Genomic DNA, 20,173 nt, shown 5'->3' on the forward strand with positions numbered 1-20,173 from the left:
CACGAAATAAATGTGCATAGACATCATAACTGAGGATTTGCTGAACAGGGATCCCAGTCAATACTTTTATGGTGTAAAGGTCCACTGGCAGAATTGACTTCAGTGCACCTTGGAGTATTTCCTTGCTAATTTATAAAATATCCTGAGTTGGAAGGGACCCACAAGGATCAAAGTCCAACTCCGGAATTGTCTGGAAACAAGATTTTTGGGGTCATAATTGATAATCCTTCAAAAAATCCCAGAGTAAGACAAGAAGGATAACGAAAGGAACATCTCAGCTTCCATGGAAGGAGCCGTGAAACCTCAACCTGGAAACTAAAAACCAAAGGGATAAACAGAAGTTTCTAGAGCTGGGTACAACATCATTCCTGAGAATGGATATCCCCCACCTTTCCCAAGACAAGGGAAGAAGTGGGTAATGAATTATATCACCACAACAAGAAGTAAAAATCAGCGAGGCCCATCAGCCAGCAGGAAACAAATTCCTGTACGCAAACCCCTGAACGCTAAACCCCTGGAGGCCAAAAAGATGTTCTGGGAAAGGGTGGTCAAGTGCCTGCCCTGCCTTGGACACCTCCCTGGACGGTGCTGGTGGCTCCCAGGGGGATACAACCCAACCCAGCAGCCCAGTGGCAGGATCCACATGGACCATCACAGAATCCATCAGGTTGGAAAAGGCCTTTATGATCACTGAATACAAACCTAAACCTCACACTGTCAAGTCCGCCGCTAAACCACATCCCCAAACGTACATTTAGTACTCAGTTCCTGTGTCTTCAGAAGGAATTTCATTTACAATGAACAAAATTGCTGAATGAATGGAGGTGGACCAGCCTTTCTCTTCTGCCCATAACTTTCCTCTGCATCTTCAGCCTCAGCAGTTTCTGTCTGCTTACACAAAACACACCTGCTGGCACTAAACAACTACACTTACCTGGGCTAACTTTGCAGCCTGACAAGTTTTGGTAGGAAATGGTCACTCTTGAACCCCTTGGTTGCTACTGAATAGTCTAAAAAAAGTGGGGGTTTGACCAAAAAAGTGTCAAAAAACCAGAGAAAAATCTCCCTGCACCCGAACGCCTTCACCTTGCCAACACGACCCCACCGACAGCTCCTTCCTTAAAGCAAAACGAGAACAAGAAACAGGTGAATACAACGAGGAATACTGCGAGCACACCCAGCCCTTTGGGGACTCTGGAACGGAACATCACGAAGGGGCAACGCGAGCAGTGCTGGGGGAGAAGAAACCCGGGCATTTTCGCGTTTATTTGACTAAAAACTTCCCCCGTGGGAGTGTAAATGACCCCGCCGGGACGGGACCCCCATTCCCTGCCCACTGTGGGGGGGGAAAGAACCCGGTGCGCTCACCCCAGGTCGCGGCTGACGGAGTGCAGGCTCTCCTGGAAGGCGGCCATGAAGCCCTTCTCGCGGCCCTCCAGGGTCTCCTTGTTGCGCATCCCATCCTTGAGGCAGTCGAAGACCCTGGTGACGCTGGAGCGCAGGGCCTGGATGGCGGCGATGGCCTGGGCGAACGCCTCCAGGTTCACGCCGGGGCTCAGCGCCCCGTCCGCCATCTTGGAAGAGCCCCCCCAGCCGCGCCTGCGCGAGGGCGCGGGGCACGCCGGGAAATGTAGTCCGGCAGTGCCAGGGGCGGGGGCTCCCGGTGGCCACAAGTTATTTCTTTTATAGCCTTTTACGCTCTTTTTTCCACCTGCAGGGGGTTCTCCGGGGCTCTGCCCTCCCCCGCCCCCCCCTTCAAGAATCGCGGAGTTGTCAAGGTTGGAAGAGAACATTTAAGATCGTCGAGTCCAACGGTCCACCAGCACTACCCGCTTTGACGCCCAAATCACATCACCCAGTGCCAAATCCAGACACCTCAAAGCACAGAATAGTAGCATCGTAGAATCGTAGCGTCGTAGAGTTACAGAGCCACGGAATCACAGAGTCAAACACTACACTGAGCTGGAAGGGACACACAAGGATCATCGAGTACAACTCCTGGCCCTGCACAAGATCTACCAACAATCCCACCCTGTTCCTGAGTCCAAACACTCCTTGAGCTCTGGCAGCCTTGGGGCCATGAGCATTGCCCTGGGGAGCCTGTTCAGTGCCCAACCACCCTCTGGGGGAAGAACCTTTTCCTGAGTATCACAACCTAAACCTCCCCTGACACAGCCTCACGCCATTCCCTTGGGTCCTATCACTGGTCACCAGAGATAAGAGAACACGAGGAAGCTGCAGACCATGATGAAGTGTATATATATGGCATATTCCATTCTCTGGATGCTCTGTGGATTTGTAGGGTGTTTCCCAGGCACAGAACCAGAAACAAAACCATTTAGAATGGCAAGCAAGGTCTCCGCCTGCTGCAATAACTGCGCTGAGCTTGAAGCAGGCGAGAGCATTTCCATCATCGTTGTGCTCCTGGGAAGACTGAAGATGTGCAAGTTGAGTCCCATGTTACAGTTCCATTCTCACAACTGGGGCTTGGAGCAACCTGGTCTAGGGAAGATGCCCCTGCCCATGGCAGAGGATCTCTAAGGTTCTTTCCAGTCTGTGATTCTGTCATTCTGTGTTTCTATACTTCAGTCATGATCACTTCTGAATCCAACAGGACACGGACCAGGCCCTCATCACCCGACCTTTACAAAGCACTGTGAAGTTTGAGTACTATCACAGCACTAAACAGTACTAGTTTGGTTTTGTAGGAGCTACTTGTGTTTCCAATGCCACCAACAGCTCCTTTCACCCTCAGAGTGCAGCTAAAATAAACAGAGCTAAAGTAAATGAAGCGCTGCACAGGCCAATAGTCACTACACACAGAGCAAACTGCAGCACAAGGATGGGGTTTTTGTTTTCTCAGCTTCTAAAGTAAATAACAACCCCTTTCATAACGGTATTAATTAAATTCAGTAAGCAAAATCCACACAGATCCTTTAGTCAGAGGTGACTTTTTTTAGATGTAAAATGGAAATGAATCCGACAAGGAACAGCTGAGATGTCAGTGGCCAAGTGAAGCGAGGCTGTGCCCTCCACTCAGTGACACTTTTCTGTCTATCACACGACGGATTCTGAAAATTGCATCCAATCAATTAAACGTTCTCAGACAACATGAGAGGTTATCGGTAAGTGAAACCCTATTACTTAGCATGAAGAATGAGAAGATGAAAGGGCTGCGGTTCCTCTTCTCTTGAGCTTAGTGATGCTGTTGTGTCTGAGCAGTGAGGTAAAGCAAACCTGGAAGCAGTACTTGAACAGTGAAATAGATAGCAAAGTGCTTCAAAGGATCAGCAGTGGGCTGAGCACACTTAGTAAGGATAACAGGAACAAGATAGGAATATTTCTTTATGTAAAAAAGCACTGAATCAAAGAATAACAGCCAGAGCCAGAAGAGAGAGGACTATCTCAGCCAGACTGGCAACCTAAGCTGTTTATAGATCTATAATATTAGTTATTTAAAAAAAAACCAACCTTCTTTTGGACTATAATAGATTGGTCAAGAAGGTACTATGTCATAAGGGAATACTTGCAGGGTGAAAGATCCTTCCTGCATTGCATTATTCTTTTTTCCTCTCACTACAAGGTTTGGACTTCGTGTGCACATTGCAGGTGTCTGTAACTTGTTTGATATATTTCCCCTTGGAAGTGGATGATTATTTTCCATTTGAGATTTACTATTTTTAAACATATATTTTCAGCTGTCAGTATTTCATTTATTTTATTTATCTCTGAGATCCCTGTCATTGAGGTGCCCAAATGCAAGGAGTTCTGATTTTACATCCTACCTGGAAGGGTAAAAGGGTTTGACAGTTCTTTTACTATTTTTAAACATACAACAAAACAGTGGCCTGAAAACAAATCCAAAAATGTATAAGGAACCATTTGGAACTTGCCCCTGTGGAACAAAGAGCACAGCACAGCTTTGCCTTAAAAACTTAAAGGAGGGCATTCACATTTTTTGCTCCAGGGATCTGCTTTTTCTTGCATAAATGAGGAGCCAAGTTCCCCTAAACAGACCACAAGCAATTCAGAGCACTAAGAGCCCCACTGGCTCCGTGGGGAGTTAAGGCAGACTCTGCTTCAACATCTAAAGATAATGGCTGGAGAAGAGAGCAAGAGTTCCCATTCCTCTTGTTATTTCTCCTCCTGTTTTGCCACATCTGGAAGGAAAAGACTGCATAATTTGGTGTGCTCATTTGTAGGGCATTGCCATGCCTATGTTTCTCTCTTTTAAAAATATTCCCTAAGTGGCAGCCTGCCCAAACCAAGGCAGCATGCTGATTTAATTTCTTTATAGGTACACTGGAAGTGGGCATTATGGATATAAAATGTGTGGAATCAGGATATCTCCAAGGTACTGATAAAAGTCTTCTTGCCTTAAAATCATTAATAAAACATAGAAGCAAGAATACAGCTGATGTTCAAAACATCCAACAATCTTATTATCTGACAGCTGTTGAGTTTGGCCTCCTGCAAAATCATTGGGGTGGCTCAATATGGGCATGAATTCACACCTGAGCAAGCACCAGAACTGGTATCTTTTATCCTCTCCACTTGAATTTCAAGGACTTAGCGATCTCCCTCCCCCAAAGAAAGGTCACATTTAAAGCATATGGGGTATATCCACATGGCACAACTCGGTGTGGTGGAGAGAGGTGCAAACAGCAGCCCGGGGAAGCAGCCTGCTGTGAGTTCAGCATCCTGCCCAGGCTAATAAACCTGCCTCTCAGCCTGGCTAATTAGCTGTGGCAGAGCCCTGTGCTAACACAGTGATGCTACAGTTACCCCCCTGGCTCCTGCTCTGTGCCGAGCGGAGAGACTGAGCTGGGAGAGGGAAGGCTGTGCTGAACTGCCAGTTCTGGAGCTGTTCTGTGGCTAAAGAGAGAATTTCATTTTGGGTGCTGTCAGTCTCCTAAGGTACATAAGCTCTGAGCTCCCTCAGAGAGAAGAGGGGGGGAGAAAAAGTAACAACTCAACCTGGCATCACATGCAGCAAGAGAAGTTCAGTTCCCTCCTCAGGCTGGGGAGCGTGTAATTAAGATGAACCTTTCACAGCAAAGTATGTTATGGCAATTTGACTCAAATTGCAGCTACTAAGAACCACGTGGGCTGTAATTAATCAAAGCAACATCAAAGCAAAGGGATGACTTCAGACTCCTTGCAGAGGTACTGTAAACAATTTGTTAGGGAAGAAAGTGCCCAATTAGAAATGCATTCTCATTTAAGAGAAATTAATTTTGTTGTCAGGAGAGACAATTAATGGTGGCTGTTGGGCTTCATAGCAAGTGCAGATAATCTCTCATGCCATGTCTGAACAGGGCTCAATATTTGAAATAACTCACATCATAAGAAATTATCTTTATCTTCCTATGACATAGATAAATGCTGATATTTTTTCTATGGCAAGCTGGACTGATATTCATCACCAGAGCCTCTTCATTTCTTTATACTTCATTGCTACATTCCTGACAGCACTTCAGATAAATGCAGTCAACTGATTTTGTTGGTGGTGGTGGTGTTCAAATAATCGTGATGCTCAGTAATGCGATTGGTAAGATATTCTTGCTATTTTTACATTCCTATTAATTTCTTTCAGGTTTTCAGTCTTCAGTTAGCCACAGAGTTTACTACACCGTGCATTATTGAAACAGAGGAGCAGCTGGGGGTTTATCGACTCATGTTTGAGGCTTCTGCCAAGAGAAGGGAATTCTTCCTGCCTCCTTTTAGAGAAGGTTGGAATGGCAAGACATTTTCTGATGTGGGGGAGACTTGCTCTTCAGTGCTGTTTCTTTCCTATTGTTCCCTGAATGAGAATCCCCCACTATATCCAACAATAGTGAGCAAAAACCTTATCTGAACACTCCTGCCAGAAGAACCAGTGAAATAATGAACTGAGCTGACAATGATGTAGTTATCATCAGATTTCCTGGGAGATGAATAGACTCAGCTTCCTATTGTTTCATGCTCTCAGGCGACCAGGCTCACATTCGAAAAGGATCTTCCCCCACATCGTGGTGCACGGAAAACAGACCTGGAGGCCTCCCAGTCCCCTTAGGGGATCTCTGTAACTGTAGGAACTGCAATTTTCAGGCAGCTCTTCAGTAATCCAGAGTGTTCTCTTTCGGTTTATGGTTATAAAGTGTCCCCATCACACAGAGAAAATCCAGCACGTAACAGATTTGTCTGCAGAACCACCGCGGACTGGATGGATTATGACTCTTCGATTCCCTCTTGCCTGATGAAACTGGCACTCTTGATATGAGTTTCAAGATAATTCAAAGAGATCTGCTGTTGGGTTGTGATGCTTCTGGAACTTCAGTCCCTGGAGATGTCAACTTAACACCTTATCCCAGCACTGAATTTACATGAGGAGTGTAAAGCAAAATACAAAAAGTAAACCGTACCCAGCAAAACTCATGGTGTTATTTTATGCATGCAGACTTCTGTCCCAAAATATGTCAAATTTTACTTGCAAAAATAAAAGGCTGCTGTTTTATTCTCTGTGTGTGCAATCTGCAGAGAACCCGGCCACTTCTTTTCTTTAAACATTCAGCGATCAAGTGGGGAATCTGATGTAAAACCGAATGGGAAGAAAGTACCATTATTTAAAGGCTACAGAGCTGCTTAAAATTAGAGCTGTGAAGGCATCAAAAAATACCAGAAATCACAGATGGTTTGCAGATAAATTCACATTGCATTTAGTCCACTCGACATCTAAAAAAAACCCCTGTGCTTTTGCCTTGCTTTTCAGTCTATCTGTTGATGGCTGCTCAAAACATACTTTCTTTAAATTGGGCTTTGAGTCGTGTTCCCTTGCCCTACACATTCAGATCCCCAAATCTGCACAAATATGTATTTTTAAATGAGGCAGTTAAAATTTAATATGTTTTGCATATTTCCAAACTGACAACTATCCTGAGCAGGTTAAATAAGACATTGGCAGGGATGAAATAGTAGCAAGAACAGACAAGTAGTTCTGCAATATGCAAGTGACTGAGACAGAATGACCCAGTTGTTTCTTGTTGACTACACTGATGATTCTGCAGTATTAAGAGACAGTTAAACATTGTTTTCCCTATCCACAGACTGCAGAATCGGGCTTTTACATAATTCTGGGATATTTGTGTATTCTCTAATTTAACTAGTTAACGTCTGTTTGTCTTTTTTTAATGCCTGGGCTGTGTTTTCAAATATTCTGTGTTGTCCCCTGGGTTTTCTCTCTGATACTGGCTTGCTCTGGGGAAAATTCCGCTTCCATTATCATGAAAGATCAGGATTTGGCACAATCATTCCAGCCTCACTGCCTAGCAGCAGTCAGCAGAATTTGTTGAATACATAATGCTCGATCCTCCTCCTTACCAGTCCCTTGCAGAGGTAGGATTTTGCAGCAGGCAAAGGGGAAGCTTGAAGCACGAGGGTTATTCAATACCTGCTTGAGCACATCCACTCAATATTGCTCTCCATTGAACAGGCACAGGGAAGTTTGAGATGGCAGCGTATCCAGTGTTATGACAGTAAATATGATGGAGTTCAGGGTACGATATATGGTATTTCTTCTTGCCAGGAGCAAAGTCTCACCTGCAGCTTGGAACAGCAGAGGCTGCTTTTCCCCCGGCTCATTAAAAAAAAAAACCACGCAGCAACAATCCCTAAAACAAGTTCAAAGAGTTCTCAAGTCCCTGATTAGGAAATGTTACTCGTGGAAAGCGTAATCTCAGGACAATAAGGCCTGACATGAACCAGGTTCAGGCATGGTTTTGGCACTCTTCAGCTTTATTCCTTCTAAATACAACTGCAGCATGCCAAGCAACGATCCTGCTAACTCCTGAGCTTAGCATTCCCCGTTCCACCAGCCACTTGCCAAGAGTCGTTTTCTCCAGTGCTTCTCACAAAAGCCAAGCTACTTCTCATAACTCTCCATCCTAATTAAGCTACTTGCTGGCTTTTATAATCACCTCTCCACACACCCATCAATCTCGGCAGGATATTTAACAGATGAAACTGGGCTGATTTCCCCTTAAAGCAGCAGCCATCCTGAAACAACAAGGTCGTTTTCTTTACTCTTTGCTGCTTTTCTTGCAGGCCCTTTTTCTTTTCCAGCTGTCAAAAGGGGAGGCCAACAACAAAAATAAACCTGGTCAAATATGCTTAAGGCTGAATGAGGGTTTTCCAGACAAGTCAAGCATTTCTAGCAACTGCACAGATCAGTATTTTCCTTCCAGCTGTTTCACACTCACTGTTGTTCATCAATCCATCAAAGAGGACAGACAGCCATGCTTTTTAACAGATATCCAGACAAAACAGGCAGAATAAAGCAAAGTTCTGGGACATTCAAAACTTCAGCATTTCAGAAATTCAGTACTTCATCTTGACCTTTATTGAGGAAAGAGGCTGAACTGAACTTGGAGTACATACAGAGGGAGCTTTCAATCGATAAGCCTCTCTACACCACTGCTGCCTTCTTCAAGACCCTGCTTTGGAATCTGCAGGGCAGCTAAGCAGAATTAAGCTCACAGAGTCCACAACCAAGAGAGCATTTCCACTGGAGAGGGAACATATCTGAAAACTGTACAGAGCATCCTCGAGTCACTGCAGCACTCTGCGTGTTAGCAGGACCTGACTGGGCTCAAAGTGCCACTGGACTGGGTTCACCCAGAAGCTTCTAATCCCTCAGACACTGTTATGGAAAACATCCTGCATGAGGGGGAAAATAAAAGGAAAAAAGTTAACCAATTTGTTGTCAAAGGCAACAGCGTATTTGTTGCTGTCTCATAAATGAGATAAAAGGGACATCAATACTTGGAGACAGTGGAGGCGCCAGATGATGTGGAAATAAATTGGCTTCAAATAAAAGCCCAGCTTTGTTTTGTCAGGACAGAGCCTGGAGCATATGCACGCACAGTGGGGCCACAGACCTACCATCCACTTACCAGCACCCCCAGCCAGGGTCAGCCCATCTGGGTCTTGCTCCACCAAGAGCTGCAGACCCAAAAGGCAGCAGGGAGGAGTGTGAGCTGGAGGTGCCAGCCTGATGCCACACTGGTGTGCCAGCTCAGTGTCCAAGGGATTGGGATGTGTGGCATGGGCAGCGGACATGGAACAGATTGGATTTTTTCCAAAGGCTATTATACGAAAAAGACTTTGCTTTATGCTTGGGCCAATATGGTAAACTGCATCCAGTTAGCTCAGGGAAAGGTCAGACATATTTTAGAGGAAAGAAAGGCCATCTCTGGCAGGTGTATCCAATTCAGAGAGATTTATTATCCCCAAAGGAACATGAGGAAAAAAAATCCCTATTTACTTTATTTATGCATATTCCACTTACAGTTACCCTGGTGCATTCATGATATGGAACTGAGCAATGTTTTCAAACAGAATCCAGCCAGACTTTCCTAAAATGAGACATAGTTTGTCTAAACAGACGTTCACTTCCTGGAATTTGCCATTCTAATTCCATACTTCAGTATTTAAGGTCTCCAAAAAAGTGGCATCCATCTTCCCTCCTAACAAAAAGGGGGAGAAAAGAAAGATTTTCCTTCTATCTAGAGATTATTTAGTGCTCTGTTATTGACACTGCTTCTATTGAAAGATTTATAGATAAAAATGCAGTGTATTCAAGTAGTGATCATTTTTCATCGTCACTTAGTGACAGAACAGCCCGTAGTCAATTCCAGCAGATTTATCTTCTCTATATTGATCGTTCGTGGGGCTGAGCTGTGTGCAGGGACCGGGCTTGTGTAGCTCCTGAGCTGCAGCAAGAAATGCAAAAGGAGTGGACAAGAGAGGTGCCACGCAATTTTGTTTCCACTCTAAAGATGTTTAATTAGTTCCCTCTAAGTGGTGAGACAAGCTGCTAGAAGATAACTTGTTTACAGACACAAGGCTCTTCCTGATGGACAAAGGGAACAGCACATAAATGCCATTTCCCTCCCTAGCTCAGTCTACAAGGTGTCCCAGAGCTGGGTTGGAGACACTGGATGCAAAGGAAAACTTCGGATACCGGAGGGACAGATGTTTTGTGAAAAGTAAGAACTGCCAGTCAGGTTCCTCAAGGAAACCTCCCACGACCTCCTGTGGAAAAAATGCTCTCTTGTGCTCTCGTGAGGATTCCCATCACATCATGGAAAGATTCTTTCCGCTTTTTGAAGCCCACAGAGAATGGAAAGTATTATCCTGAGGGCTTGGAGCATTCCAGCTCTAAAGTTCCATGAGCAATTTTTCTGCTTAAAACACAGGGATTAATTCTGGTCACCTTCAGAAGTGAAGCTGCAGGGGAGAAAAAACAACCAAACATTTAGATGCAAGGTAGAACCTCCTTATTCTCAAGCAATACAATACTGGATCCCAGACTCTTGCCTCAAACACATCTACTATTTTAAACAGAGCCAGACTTCTACATATGCTCTTCTTCACTTAAGCCAAATCCATGGGTAAATGCTGATACAGAGGCTGTGAATTTGATGGCTGAATAATATTTGCAGGAATCCTTCAGAGACCAAGAAAGCTTTCTGCAGAAGCTGTCATGCACCTCCCTGATGGATCACCGCTCACAAACCATAAATGCACTTAATGTTGGGAGCAGGCAAGACCAGATCTCCTCCTTCTCACAGCACCTGCTCTGCTGGGGAGATGAAAGGTGCGTGTGTGCTTGTTTCTCTTACCAGGTACTGGCTGAGATGTGGCCCAGACACCTCTAAAGTTCCTATATATCAGGTGTAAGTTTAAAATATCAACTGGAAAAGAGGCATACAAAGAATCTGAGTGCTATTTGCAGCTTTCTCATCCAAATGATGCCATTTATCCACAGTCCCCACTGTGTTTTGGGTCCCTTTTTAAAATATTATCCATATGGATTTGAAAAGGGAAAGGCAAGCACTGGTCACTGCCTGGATAAGGAGACCTGTTCTATTCCTTATGGCTGGGGAGACCCAGCAGATTAATTCATACAACAGCAGAAAGCCCCAAACGTTGTAATTGCAGGAACTACGTCAAGACAAAAATCACATCCTTTATTCTACAGGCAGTGACTTAACCAAACCCAAGCAAACTATAACTATAAAACACATATATACCAGTTTACCTGAAGCATGAACTTGATGATGTTCTAGCCCTTCCTGTTAATCACATGCTTCTGATGTTCATTTTCTAATCACTTCCATGAAGGCAGACTTCTCCTACAGAGACCTAGTCTTGCACTCCTCTGCAGCTACCTCAGACTCCCTCATCATTTCCTGATCCAACTCTTGTGATTAATCATCTCTGAACAGGTTTATCAATCTGTTCCTGCACACAGGAACATACATGTTCAGCAGATATTTCCTCTATAACTTTCCCTGCTACACTATTTTGGAGAGCTGTTCCAAACTGTGCCAGCTGACTCTTGCTATTTGCAGACATGGGAGATGGGATTCTAAACCACGAGGATTTGCCAAGGTAGCTCTCTGAGTATACTAGCAAAAGGATATTTCTCCTACTGTCAAATAAACTGTACTAGTAGAAGGACTTCTGCCTCAGCAGAAGGGTTTTGTTCAAAGATAATTTCACCTCCTTCACTGCAAACCAATATAGGAGTGATAATGCAGCTTTTGACCAGGGTGAGTTGTTTTCTCCTCAGTATTCACAGCTGCCAGGAAAAGGAATATGATCACTGTCTTAAGGAATAACAAGTGGCTCAATTTTGTCCCCAAAAATAACCTGCACTTTTGATCCATTCTGAATTCTTTCTCTTGCAAGGCTTTCCTGCACAGGGAATAACATTAAACAAATTAGCAAATTACTCTCTCTGCAAGAGCCAGGTCATATTTCACCATTAGAGAAGGAGTCTGATTGTGGTTGGGTGAAAATAAATCCACAGTAACACTATTTGCTATCATTCATGTCTCAACATTCCCCCTCAAAAATAGCTTCATATTGTTATATTTAATGCTGAAGCATTACATCTTAAAATAATGCCAATAATTACAAATCTCACTGTTTTATTTTAGGCACTGTTCTCCCGGAGTGACAGAAGCACACAGATTGAAAATGTCACTGAGAGGATTGCTGGAAGAGAGGAAAAACACATCTAAGCTTTGCCTAAGTGGTAAAAAGGAAAGAAATGCTCTTTGGACGCAGCAGCAAGGAGATAAAAAAGTTTCTAATGTTTGTCATTTGCTTAAAGGCTGAGCAGGATTCTGGGACAGTAAATGAAAGCACTGCAGTGTCGTGGGTTCGTGGTGTAATATTTTGGCCCTTGTGGGATGTTACACTGCAATATTGAAATGAAGGATCATCCTCTGAAGTCTGCAATCTGGTGCCCCTCTCTGGCTGTCAGACCCAATTTTAGGCAGAAGAAACCCAATAAAGCACATTGATCGAGCTGTCTGATGTGTCAGTTAAAAAATAGCCCTTCATATGTAAACAAAAAAACTATGCAGACCAAAAAAAAAAAAAATCTTCAAAACCCTCCTCTTCTTCAGGTTATTAAAGCTCTTTCTGTTGCTATACAATGAGAATCTTTGTGTAAGTTTTATGAGCTCTATCACTGATCTATTCATTTTCTAACGCCTAAAAAATCGCAGATCTTCTCTCGCCCATTGAATGAGAAAGCAAAGCCCTTTACAAGCCTATTAGGAAAACAATATTTACAACAAAGCACCGAGGAAAATATTCCCATTAAATTTTACAGCAATTTCCTTGGAAGAGTCCTTTCCACTGAGAACAGCTGGACTTAATTGCAGATGAGCTGACTGAAGGAAGTACATCTGATTGCAGATGTAATAAAATTCATGCTTGACACCTTAATTTTTTTAATATATATTGGCCACCATCAGATCCCTGCATTTGCTGGTTTGCAGGCTAAATCTATCAAAGTTCTGGCAGGAGAATAGACAGGGAACGGAAAAGCTCGTGGAGTCCTTCAAAGCTTGGTGCTTAAGACACAGCTTTTTAATGCTATTGATTCCTAACAATCAATACTTTTTTCAATAAGAAGGTCTCATATTACCCCTTTTCCCAACCACCCTTCACAATGAACTTAGTTTGGATGAAAAAGCACTTAATGGTTTTCTTTTGAGGTATTTTTTTTTTCCATGTTCATTGCAGTTTCTTCTTCCTTATAAAGTTCACCTTCCTCAGCCCTGCTGGTTGATACTATATGGTTGTGGAGCAGTTGACCAGATGTTTTCCAGTGTAAAAACCTGCCATCAGGTTATAATTTGACCCAGAAGAGGTAATTTCTTTCAAATTAATGACATTGTAACTACATCAACCCATTCCCTTTCAGATTATTTGCTTAGAGTCTACCATAAAAGCACGTGCTACCATGTGCTTCTTCCTCACTCCTGTTGTACTTCTGTGGATAACTTAATTCTCAATGAGTTCCATGAACAAGGTTTTTAAGTTTAATTACATTAAATTTGAATAAAAGTGGTGATTTCTGTGGGGAGTCTTAGGCAGTGACTTTTCAAAAAGTAGGGCTTGTCATCTCCTGTTGGCAGACACAGTTCTTCTGCATCATGAGGGTATGAAACTTGCTCAAAGAGAAAACTGCTCCCTTCGACCTGAGATTGCCCAGGAACTGAGCTGCATTGCTGATTAATTGCAGGCAAATTGCTTCTGCTGGAAGGTATTGAGTGAACAGCAGCAACAGTGCTTGCCTGTAGAGCAGAAAGTTTAATAAGGATGGAATAAACACTAAATGCTGCCTGAATCCTCCTGCAGTGGAGGAGTACATAATCCCCTTCCCTCCTCAGTCCGTGATATGGGAGTGTGGGATCATCATCCCACTCTCCACGTTGTTCCATTTTCTGCTGAAGAAAACGTCGGGAGACTCTTCCAATTCTCTCCTGTCTCCTGACCTAACAGGATAGAAACACACAGTTCTGTGAAAGGAAAATGGTTCTCTGAAGCTTCTGCTCAGGGCTCATTACAAATGGAGGCTGCTCCTCCTTCCTGGTGTTTGGTTTGTTGTTTTTTTTTTTGCAGACTAACACTGTGTGTGGCATCCCAGCACTTCAAAACCAACCTGCTGCTCCTCAGGCGCCGAGCATGGCACTGGTAAGAGCTTCATGTAAGGGATGCTGCAGAATTTATAACAAGAAGCTCCATTTTTTAAAAGGAGTAACATTTGCTGCTTGTTTCTGTAAGTGGCTGTTTAACCAGGCCTGCCAAACGTTGCAGATATACACACAACTGCATTTTAATCAACCACAAAATCACTCTGTAGCATAAGTAGTTACCCAGCTATGCCCACAAGAGCACAGGTAAGTGGGGCTAGTAAATATTTAAACACCATTGTTGCACGGGATAGTAAACATTAATATTTAGTATAATGTTTATTTACATTTATATCCTATGTTTAGAATAATATCATGTTTAAAGACAAGTATACATTCAAATGTTTGGTCTGGTAATACTACCCATAGACACCTGCTTAGGTAAGATACTTAAAACAGTGTCATGATGCAGGCAAGAAAAGGAAAGGATTAGTTTGTAAGATACATCCACATAACTATACACATACTTCATTTTATTTGTAAAGTAATTGCACTATAAGAAGAAAATACAATGTACATATCAGGATCTCTTTGCAAGGTGGTAGATGCTGGGTTTTTAACATCAGACCTGTCACCTGGCAGGGAATGACCTTGGAGGGTTGCATACAAAGATGTTGGACTGGCACGAGGGCAGATTTCCAATGAACGCAGCACGAAGTGCAAATATCACTCCCCCAAGGCACAGCCCCAAGCACAGCCATATTTCATGCCTTTCTTACAGAGTAAAATGGGGGGTTTGGTGATTCTTTAGAGAAATGCAGCATCCAATCACTGCAGAGAGAAAAATTCCTTACCAAAAGCCCTGGGAATGCACCAGCTCCCTGGCAGGGCTGCGACTCATCCTCTGAAAGGCTGGCTTTTGCCTCCATCCTGAAATAGAGGTGGCATACAGTTTGACATATTAATATTTATTGCATCTTGCAGTGCAGCAATAGTCCTATATCAGAGTTGACTCTGTTATGGAAAAGACCTGCATTATAGCAAGAGGTGGCCCTTTACAGGGATTTGGGTTCTCTGCCTGATAACGCATTTTGGACTACAGAGTCTCTACATACACTGATAATTTTCTCTTACAGCTACCCTGCATATATGATGACACATCCTTTCTCTCCAGTTGAAGGCCTTCTAAAAGTATTCCTTGAGTTCTGAGCTCTTTTGTCAATGAATTAAATAAGATTTCTTGCAAAATATGTATCCCTCTGTGGAGATGTGGGTACTAGTTAGTGCCATTTATATTGGACACCTGACCAAAGCCATATTATCAGCTTGACCACAATATTTTGTGCTGAGGTAGAGTAGTCATCTTAGGACGAGTAAAGGACTAAAAAGCATTTAATCTCTATTTCATGGGCTTCAGATGGCCCATGTTATTTAGGACTGGTTTCACAGTGGCTCCACGATGACCTCAGGGAGATGTGGCGTGGCAGAGGGTCTGATCTTAGGGGACACAAGTTGTCTGTTGTACAAACAACATTGTCACTGCTGATATCTCTGCCAGAAGGTCCTCTGTGCAGCATTGGGGTTTGTTGCTTTTTTTTCCTTAGCATGCACTGCCTTTTTAGCAATATGCCTGCTGAATATTAACCACCCTAACAATCCCAGCGCAGCTCCAGAGCACTGCTGCTGCCTTCGCTTCTGGCTGAAGTGATTTTCTGCTTTTCTAGCAGTTTCAGTAGAGGGGCCAAGGACTGGCAGAACTACAGCAGCTGAGCAACCTTCCTCTTCTTCACAGGCAGCTCACAGCCAGGCACCAGTGCTGACGCACAGGGCAAAGGGATGCTCGGTCCTCTCAGGCTTTTTTGACAAGGGCATGTAGTGGTAGGAAAAGGGGGGATGGCTTTAAACTGGAGGAGGGTAAGTTTAGATTAGCTATTAAGAAGAAATTCTCTTTTGTGAGGGTGGTGAAGCCTTGGCACAGGTTGCCCAGAGAAGCTGTGGCTGCCCCATCCCTGGAAGAGCCCAAGGCCAGGTGGGAAGGGGCTTGGAGCAACCTGGGCTAGTGGAAGGTGTCCCTACCTCATTCCAAGGGGGTTGGAATGAGATGGGCTTTAAGGTCCCTTCCCACCCAAACCATTCTGTGACTCTATGATTCCATAACTCACTCACAAGACCTCTGGGAGCAGTTGGAGTGGCTGACGTGGTGTCTGTGTTTGGAAGTTCATTGCTGCAGGAAGACACTGCCCTTCCTTCTGCCTACCAGCATGCCTGGACTGCAGGGGTTGAGGGAAGGGCATTCTAGGTCACAGAACCAGCATTTTTCTAGCAGGGCTGGGATGGGGTGAGAGGCAGGGGGTGGTGGTGGGTGGGGGGATCGCCCCAAGCTGGAGTGTGAGAGAGAGAAGGAGTGCAACACACAGCAAGGAGGATTCCAGGCATGGTGGGCAGGAGCAGGATAGAAAATGAGTGAGTAGGAGGCATCTGAAAGAGCACTGGGTGGTTTCTCAAATACTCATGGAGGATTCCCCCGTGGGGATATACCGAGAAGTCAAATAAAAGGTGCAAAGACAGGTAGGAAAACACCTTTACCAGCAGCTTCTGGAAGAGCATGGGAAGACATGGCTTGTGCCAGACGTGGCCGAGAGGAAGGATGATGTTATCAGCACACAGCAGTAGAAACCACAGGATTGATTCTAGACCTGAATTTCATTTATGTGGACGGATATGAGAGGCTGCGTTTCAGAGAGGCTACACAGAAAAAAATCTGTACAATCTAAGCTGGAGGTGAGGACAGGGTGGGAGAGGCAGGACAGATGGGGCACCATGGCAGGCAGGAGTGAAGGATTGGCATGGCTCTGGTGAAGGAAAGTCTGCAGTGTTTGTGTTTTGGGAACAACAGATGAACTTCCAATGACATGAAAGGGAACAGGAAATGTACCAGAGAGTTTGACCTAGAGCAAGAAGGGGCTAGGAAAGTTGTCTTGGAATTTTGGAAGCCAAAGAAAAAAAAAAAAAAAGTCAGAATAACAGAAGACCATCTGAAGTGTCTTTTCCATGACTGAGAAGTACTGAATTCATAACTGTCCTTGTGGAAATGAGCAGTGAGAAGGAACCACTTTGATCTGACAGTTTCCTGGGAGAATTAGTTATTCCCAGGTAGGGGGTTAAACCACAGTACCTTTGTCTCCAGAAGTGAGCAGATCTGGAAGTGGAGGAGGAAGGCTGAGCACAGAGGCGTTGACACACAGTGGGTAATCCTACTGCTCAGATCCTAAACTGTACCTGGAAAAGTTCAGGAAAAGCAGATGCAGGAGGAACTAACCAAATTGATCCCTCCCATGGGCTGTCTGCATTTTACCACGTCAGGCACTGCTGTTCCTGCCACCTCACCCAGGTGCAGCCAGGACATGCTGTGCCATCCAGGGGAACCAACTTATCTGAGTCCCTCCCAAAACAGGGGCTGGTCTCTCTCTGACCTGCCCCAGGCTTCTCTCCCCAGCACACTTCATTTTTCATTGACTGACTGGTAACATTGTGCCTGACTTCATTGAGAGGCTTTTAAAATCTTCATCTTTGCTATTAGTATTGATTAGCTTTGTCCTCTTAACAGGCCTTTTTTTTTTTTTTTTTTGGTCTCCTGGCTTGTTGCATCATCAGGTTCTATATTATTCTTCAGGGGCCTTTCCATGCATTCATAAATGTGAATACAGTAGGGGACCAGCCCTGGGAAGAGATGCCAACCTTCTGAACAAACCCCACAAGCCATCTTTCAGTATTTAGGAGACCACTCACAGTGAGAAAGAGGATGAACAATCTGGTCACTGTACTCCTCTGGGGAAAAAGATAAAAAAAATGAGAAGAAAAAGAGAGAGGGAGTAAGTTTCTCTTCCACAGGGAGAGAATGAGGATTCAGTGACTTAGTGAGCCAATGCACCAACTTCATCTCTGCAACCAGGGGTTCTGAGCTTAAAAGTACAGGAGTAGTAATTAATAGTTTGCACTTAGGTAGCATTTTTGCAGATTAACCTTTCCACCAAAATTTCACCTAAATCTAAATGCAGCCATTTCTGGAGTGGAGAATAGTGGGTGTTTAATAATGCATAGCAACACCATGCAAGAACTCAAGTCAGGAATATTATACAGAAATAAAAATGCAGGGGCAACGTTCATAGCGAGAGGACTCGGCTACTCAGGCTGGAATTGCTTGGCGCTGTCCTGCTAATAACCTGCCTTACAAAGCTGTTGCTGAATTGTTAAAATATTACAAGAAGGTATTACAAGTGCACTCCAGTTCCATATCTCATCTTACAGCCGGCATCTCCCCGAGCGTGGTGCCTCCGATCTCATCCCCCTGCGTTCAATCCAGTATTGATCCTGAGGAAGCTGAGCTCCTGAACCACCCAAACAACGTTCTGCAGCACTGAAGGTTTCCATTGAGCCACTGACCCAGCACTCCTGGTAGTTGTGAGAGCAGCAAACATCACGTTGCAAGGTGATGGCGGGTGCAGCCCAATTGATTTGATGGTCTCATCCTCGTCCTCTGGGAATGCATCCATTGCACAATTCAGCCTGGACGTCAGGGACCTACTGCAGGCAGGAGAGCTGCCTCAGAAACTGATGGGACTTATTCTGGGGTTTCTATTGCTAGAAAATGCTATTTGCCATCTCTATTCCTCGTTCGAAGTCCTCAGCATTGTTTGGCATCCGTTGGTTGCCACAGAATGGGAGGCAGGTGTCATTTTTAGCCTCTGCCTGGGGTTTGGCATTCAGTTGCCTCCTCCACATCAGCTCAGTGACACCCCTGTGCCTGTTACTGCAGGTCATGAGCTCTCCAGCAGCACAAGCCTTGGTCCTTTTGCCACAGTGGAGATGTCCTGTGGCATCTGGAGCTAGAGATGTTGCTCATGTACAGCGAGTTCAGCTCATGGAAGAGGGAGAACACGCTGTCGAGGGGGTGCTCGCTCATTAGCTGACCTCAGGTATTCCTTAATTGGACTCTGCTTCCCTCAAAATTCTCTCTTGAGAGTTGAGCTCTAATCAAATTAATTTGTCTCTTGGCCAGTGAGGAATAACAGTAAATCTGAAGTCCCTGAAGGCTTATGGAAATTGGCCCACATGAACGATATAATTTTTAAATATGAAGGAGAAAATGAATTTGCAAAGGAAGTTTCTCTGCAAAACAAGCTATAGCAGAGAGCACAACAAAAGGGGGGAGAACAGTCTGGAGAATACTGCAGCACAGCTGGAATACAAGGGGTTTGTCTGAAAAAAGCATTCTCTTGTATTTTACCAGAAAGGCTTTTCACTCTGAAAATGAAATCCAGACAGGATGTTACTGATGGTCCACATCTTATTTTCAATAAATGATGAACCTTCACGTCCCATGAAATATGAAAGTAGAAAGCTGCATTTCTATTATATTCAGCAAAGGTGGTTTTTCTTCCCTCTTTTGTTTAAATATATTCATTATCAAAGGTATAGTGCCCTTGAGAAGCTGAGGCAGTTGCTTGTGTTGCTGTGCAAGGAATTTGAGATACTTAGTAAAGTTTTTACGAACGATGATGCAGAGACGTGTAACGTGCCTTTCAAGACCCCAGATCCATCTATCCAGAGCTGACACTTAAGCTGTGGAGAGACATCCTTGTCAAACTACTTACATATTGCATATACAATGAGATGGCTCTTCATTTCTACCACACGAGTTGCAGGAGGTAGAATTTAAAGCAGAAGGGCTCCAGACCGCTTATTTCAGACTCTTGTGGCTCCAAGTGAGGAAATCACACTGGCAGTAATGAAAGTTCAGCATTTACATTGAATGCACAGTATGTGAGAGGGCCTGAAAATGTTTGGATGCAGAAGGATCTGGCTAAACATTCTGTGCTTCAGAAATTGTCAGTGTGCTACGAGTCAGGAGGGGGTGTTGAAGGGACAATGCCTGCTTGGGATGCAGGTTTTCCCTGCTCATCTTCTGTTATTTGTCCTGCTGTTAGGAATGACACCAAGGAAAATAAATCCATTTGCATGTTCCATACAGCCCTACAAGGCAAAAGAAAGAGAGGAAACCATCTTAAAGTAAGAAAAAGAAGATTCAGTTCAGTTCTTAGACACATATCAATGGTTTCACCTTATGATTCCTCTTTACCTTTTATACCTCCTACTTTTACTAGTATTTTATTTTACTAACACTTTTTCTACCTTCT

At 44.1% G+C, this 20,173-nt stretch overlaps 1 protein-coding gene across 1 annotated transcript in view; it reads right to left on the reverse strand.

Moving 5' to 3' along the window:
- The window catches only part of MED27 (mediator complex subunit 27), an 84,189-nt gene extending 82,595 nt beyond the window's left edge, over positions 1-1,594 (reverse strand). The window contains exon 1 of the mRNA XM_050320265.1: positions 1,369-1,594. Within this exon, the coding sequence (XP_050176222.1) occupies positions 1,369-1,574 (206 nt within the window). The 5' untranslated portion in view covers positions 1,575-1,594. The remainder of the gene's footprint in view (positions 1-1,368) is intronic.
- Positions 1,595-20,173: the final 18,579 nt, after the last annotated feature.

This window comes from Myiozetetes cayanensis, unplaced genomic scaffold (genome assembly GCF_022539395.1).
Source record: "Myiozetetes cayanensis isolate MyiCay16 unplaced genomic scaffold, myiCay2020 scf23, whole genome shotgun sequence".
In the NCBI taxonomy this organism is placed as follows: Eukaryota; Metazoa; Chordata; class Aves; order Passeriformes; family Tyrannidae; genus Myiozetetes; species Myiozetetes cayanensis.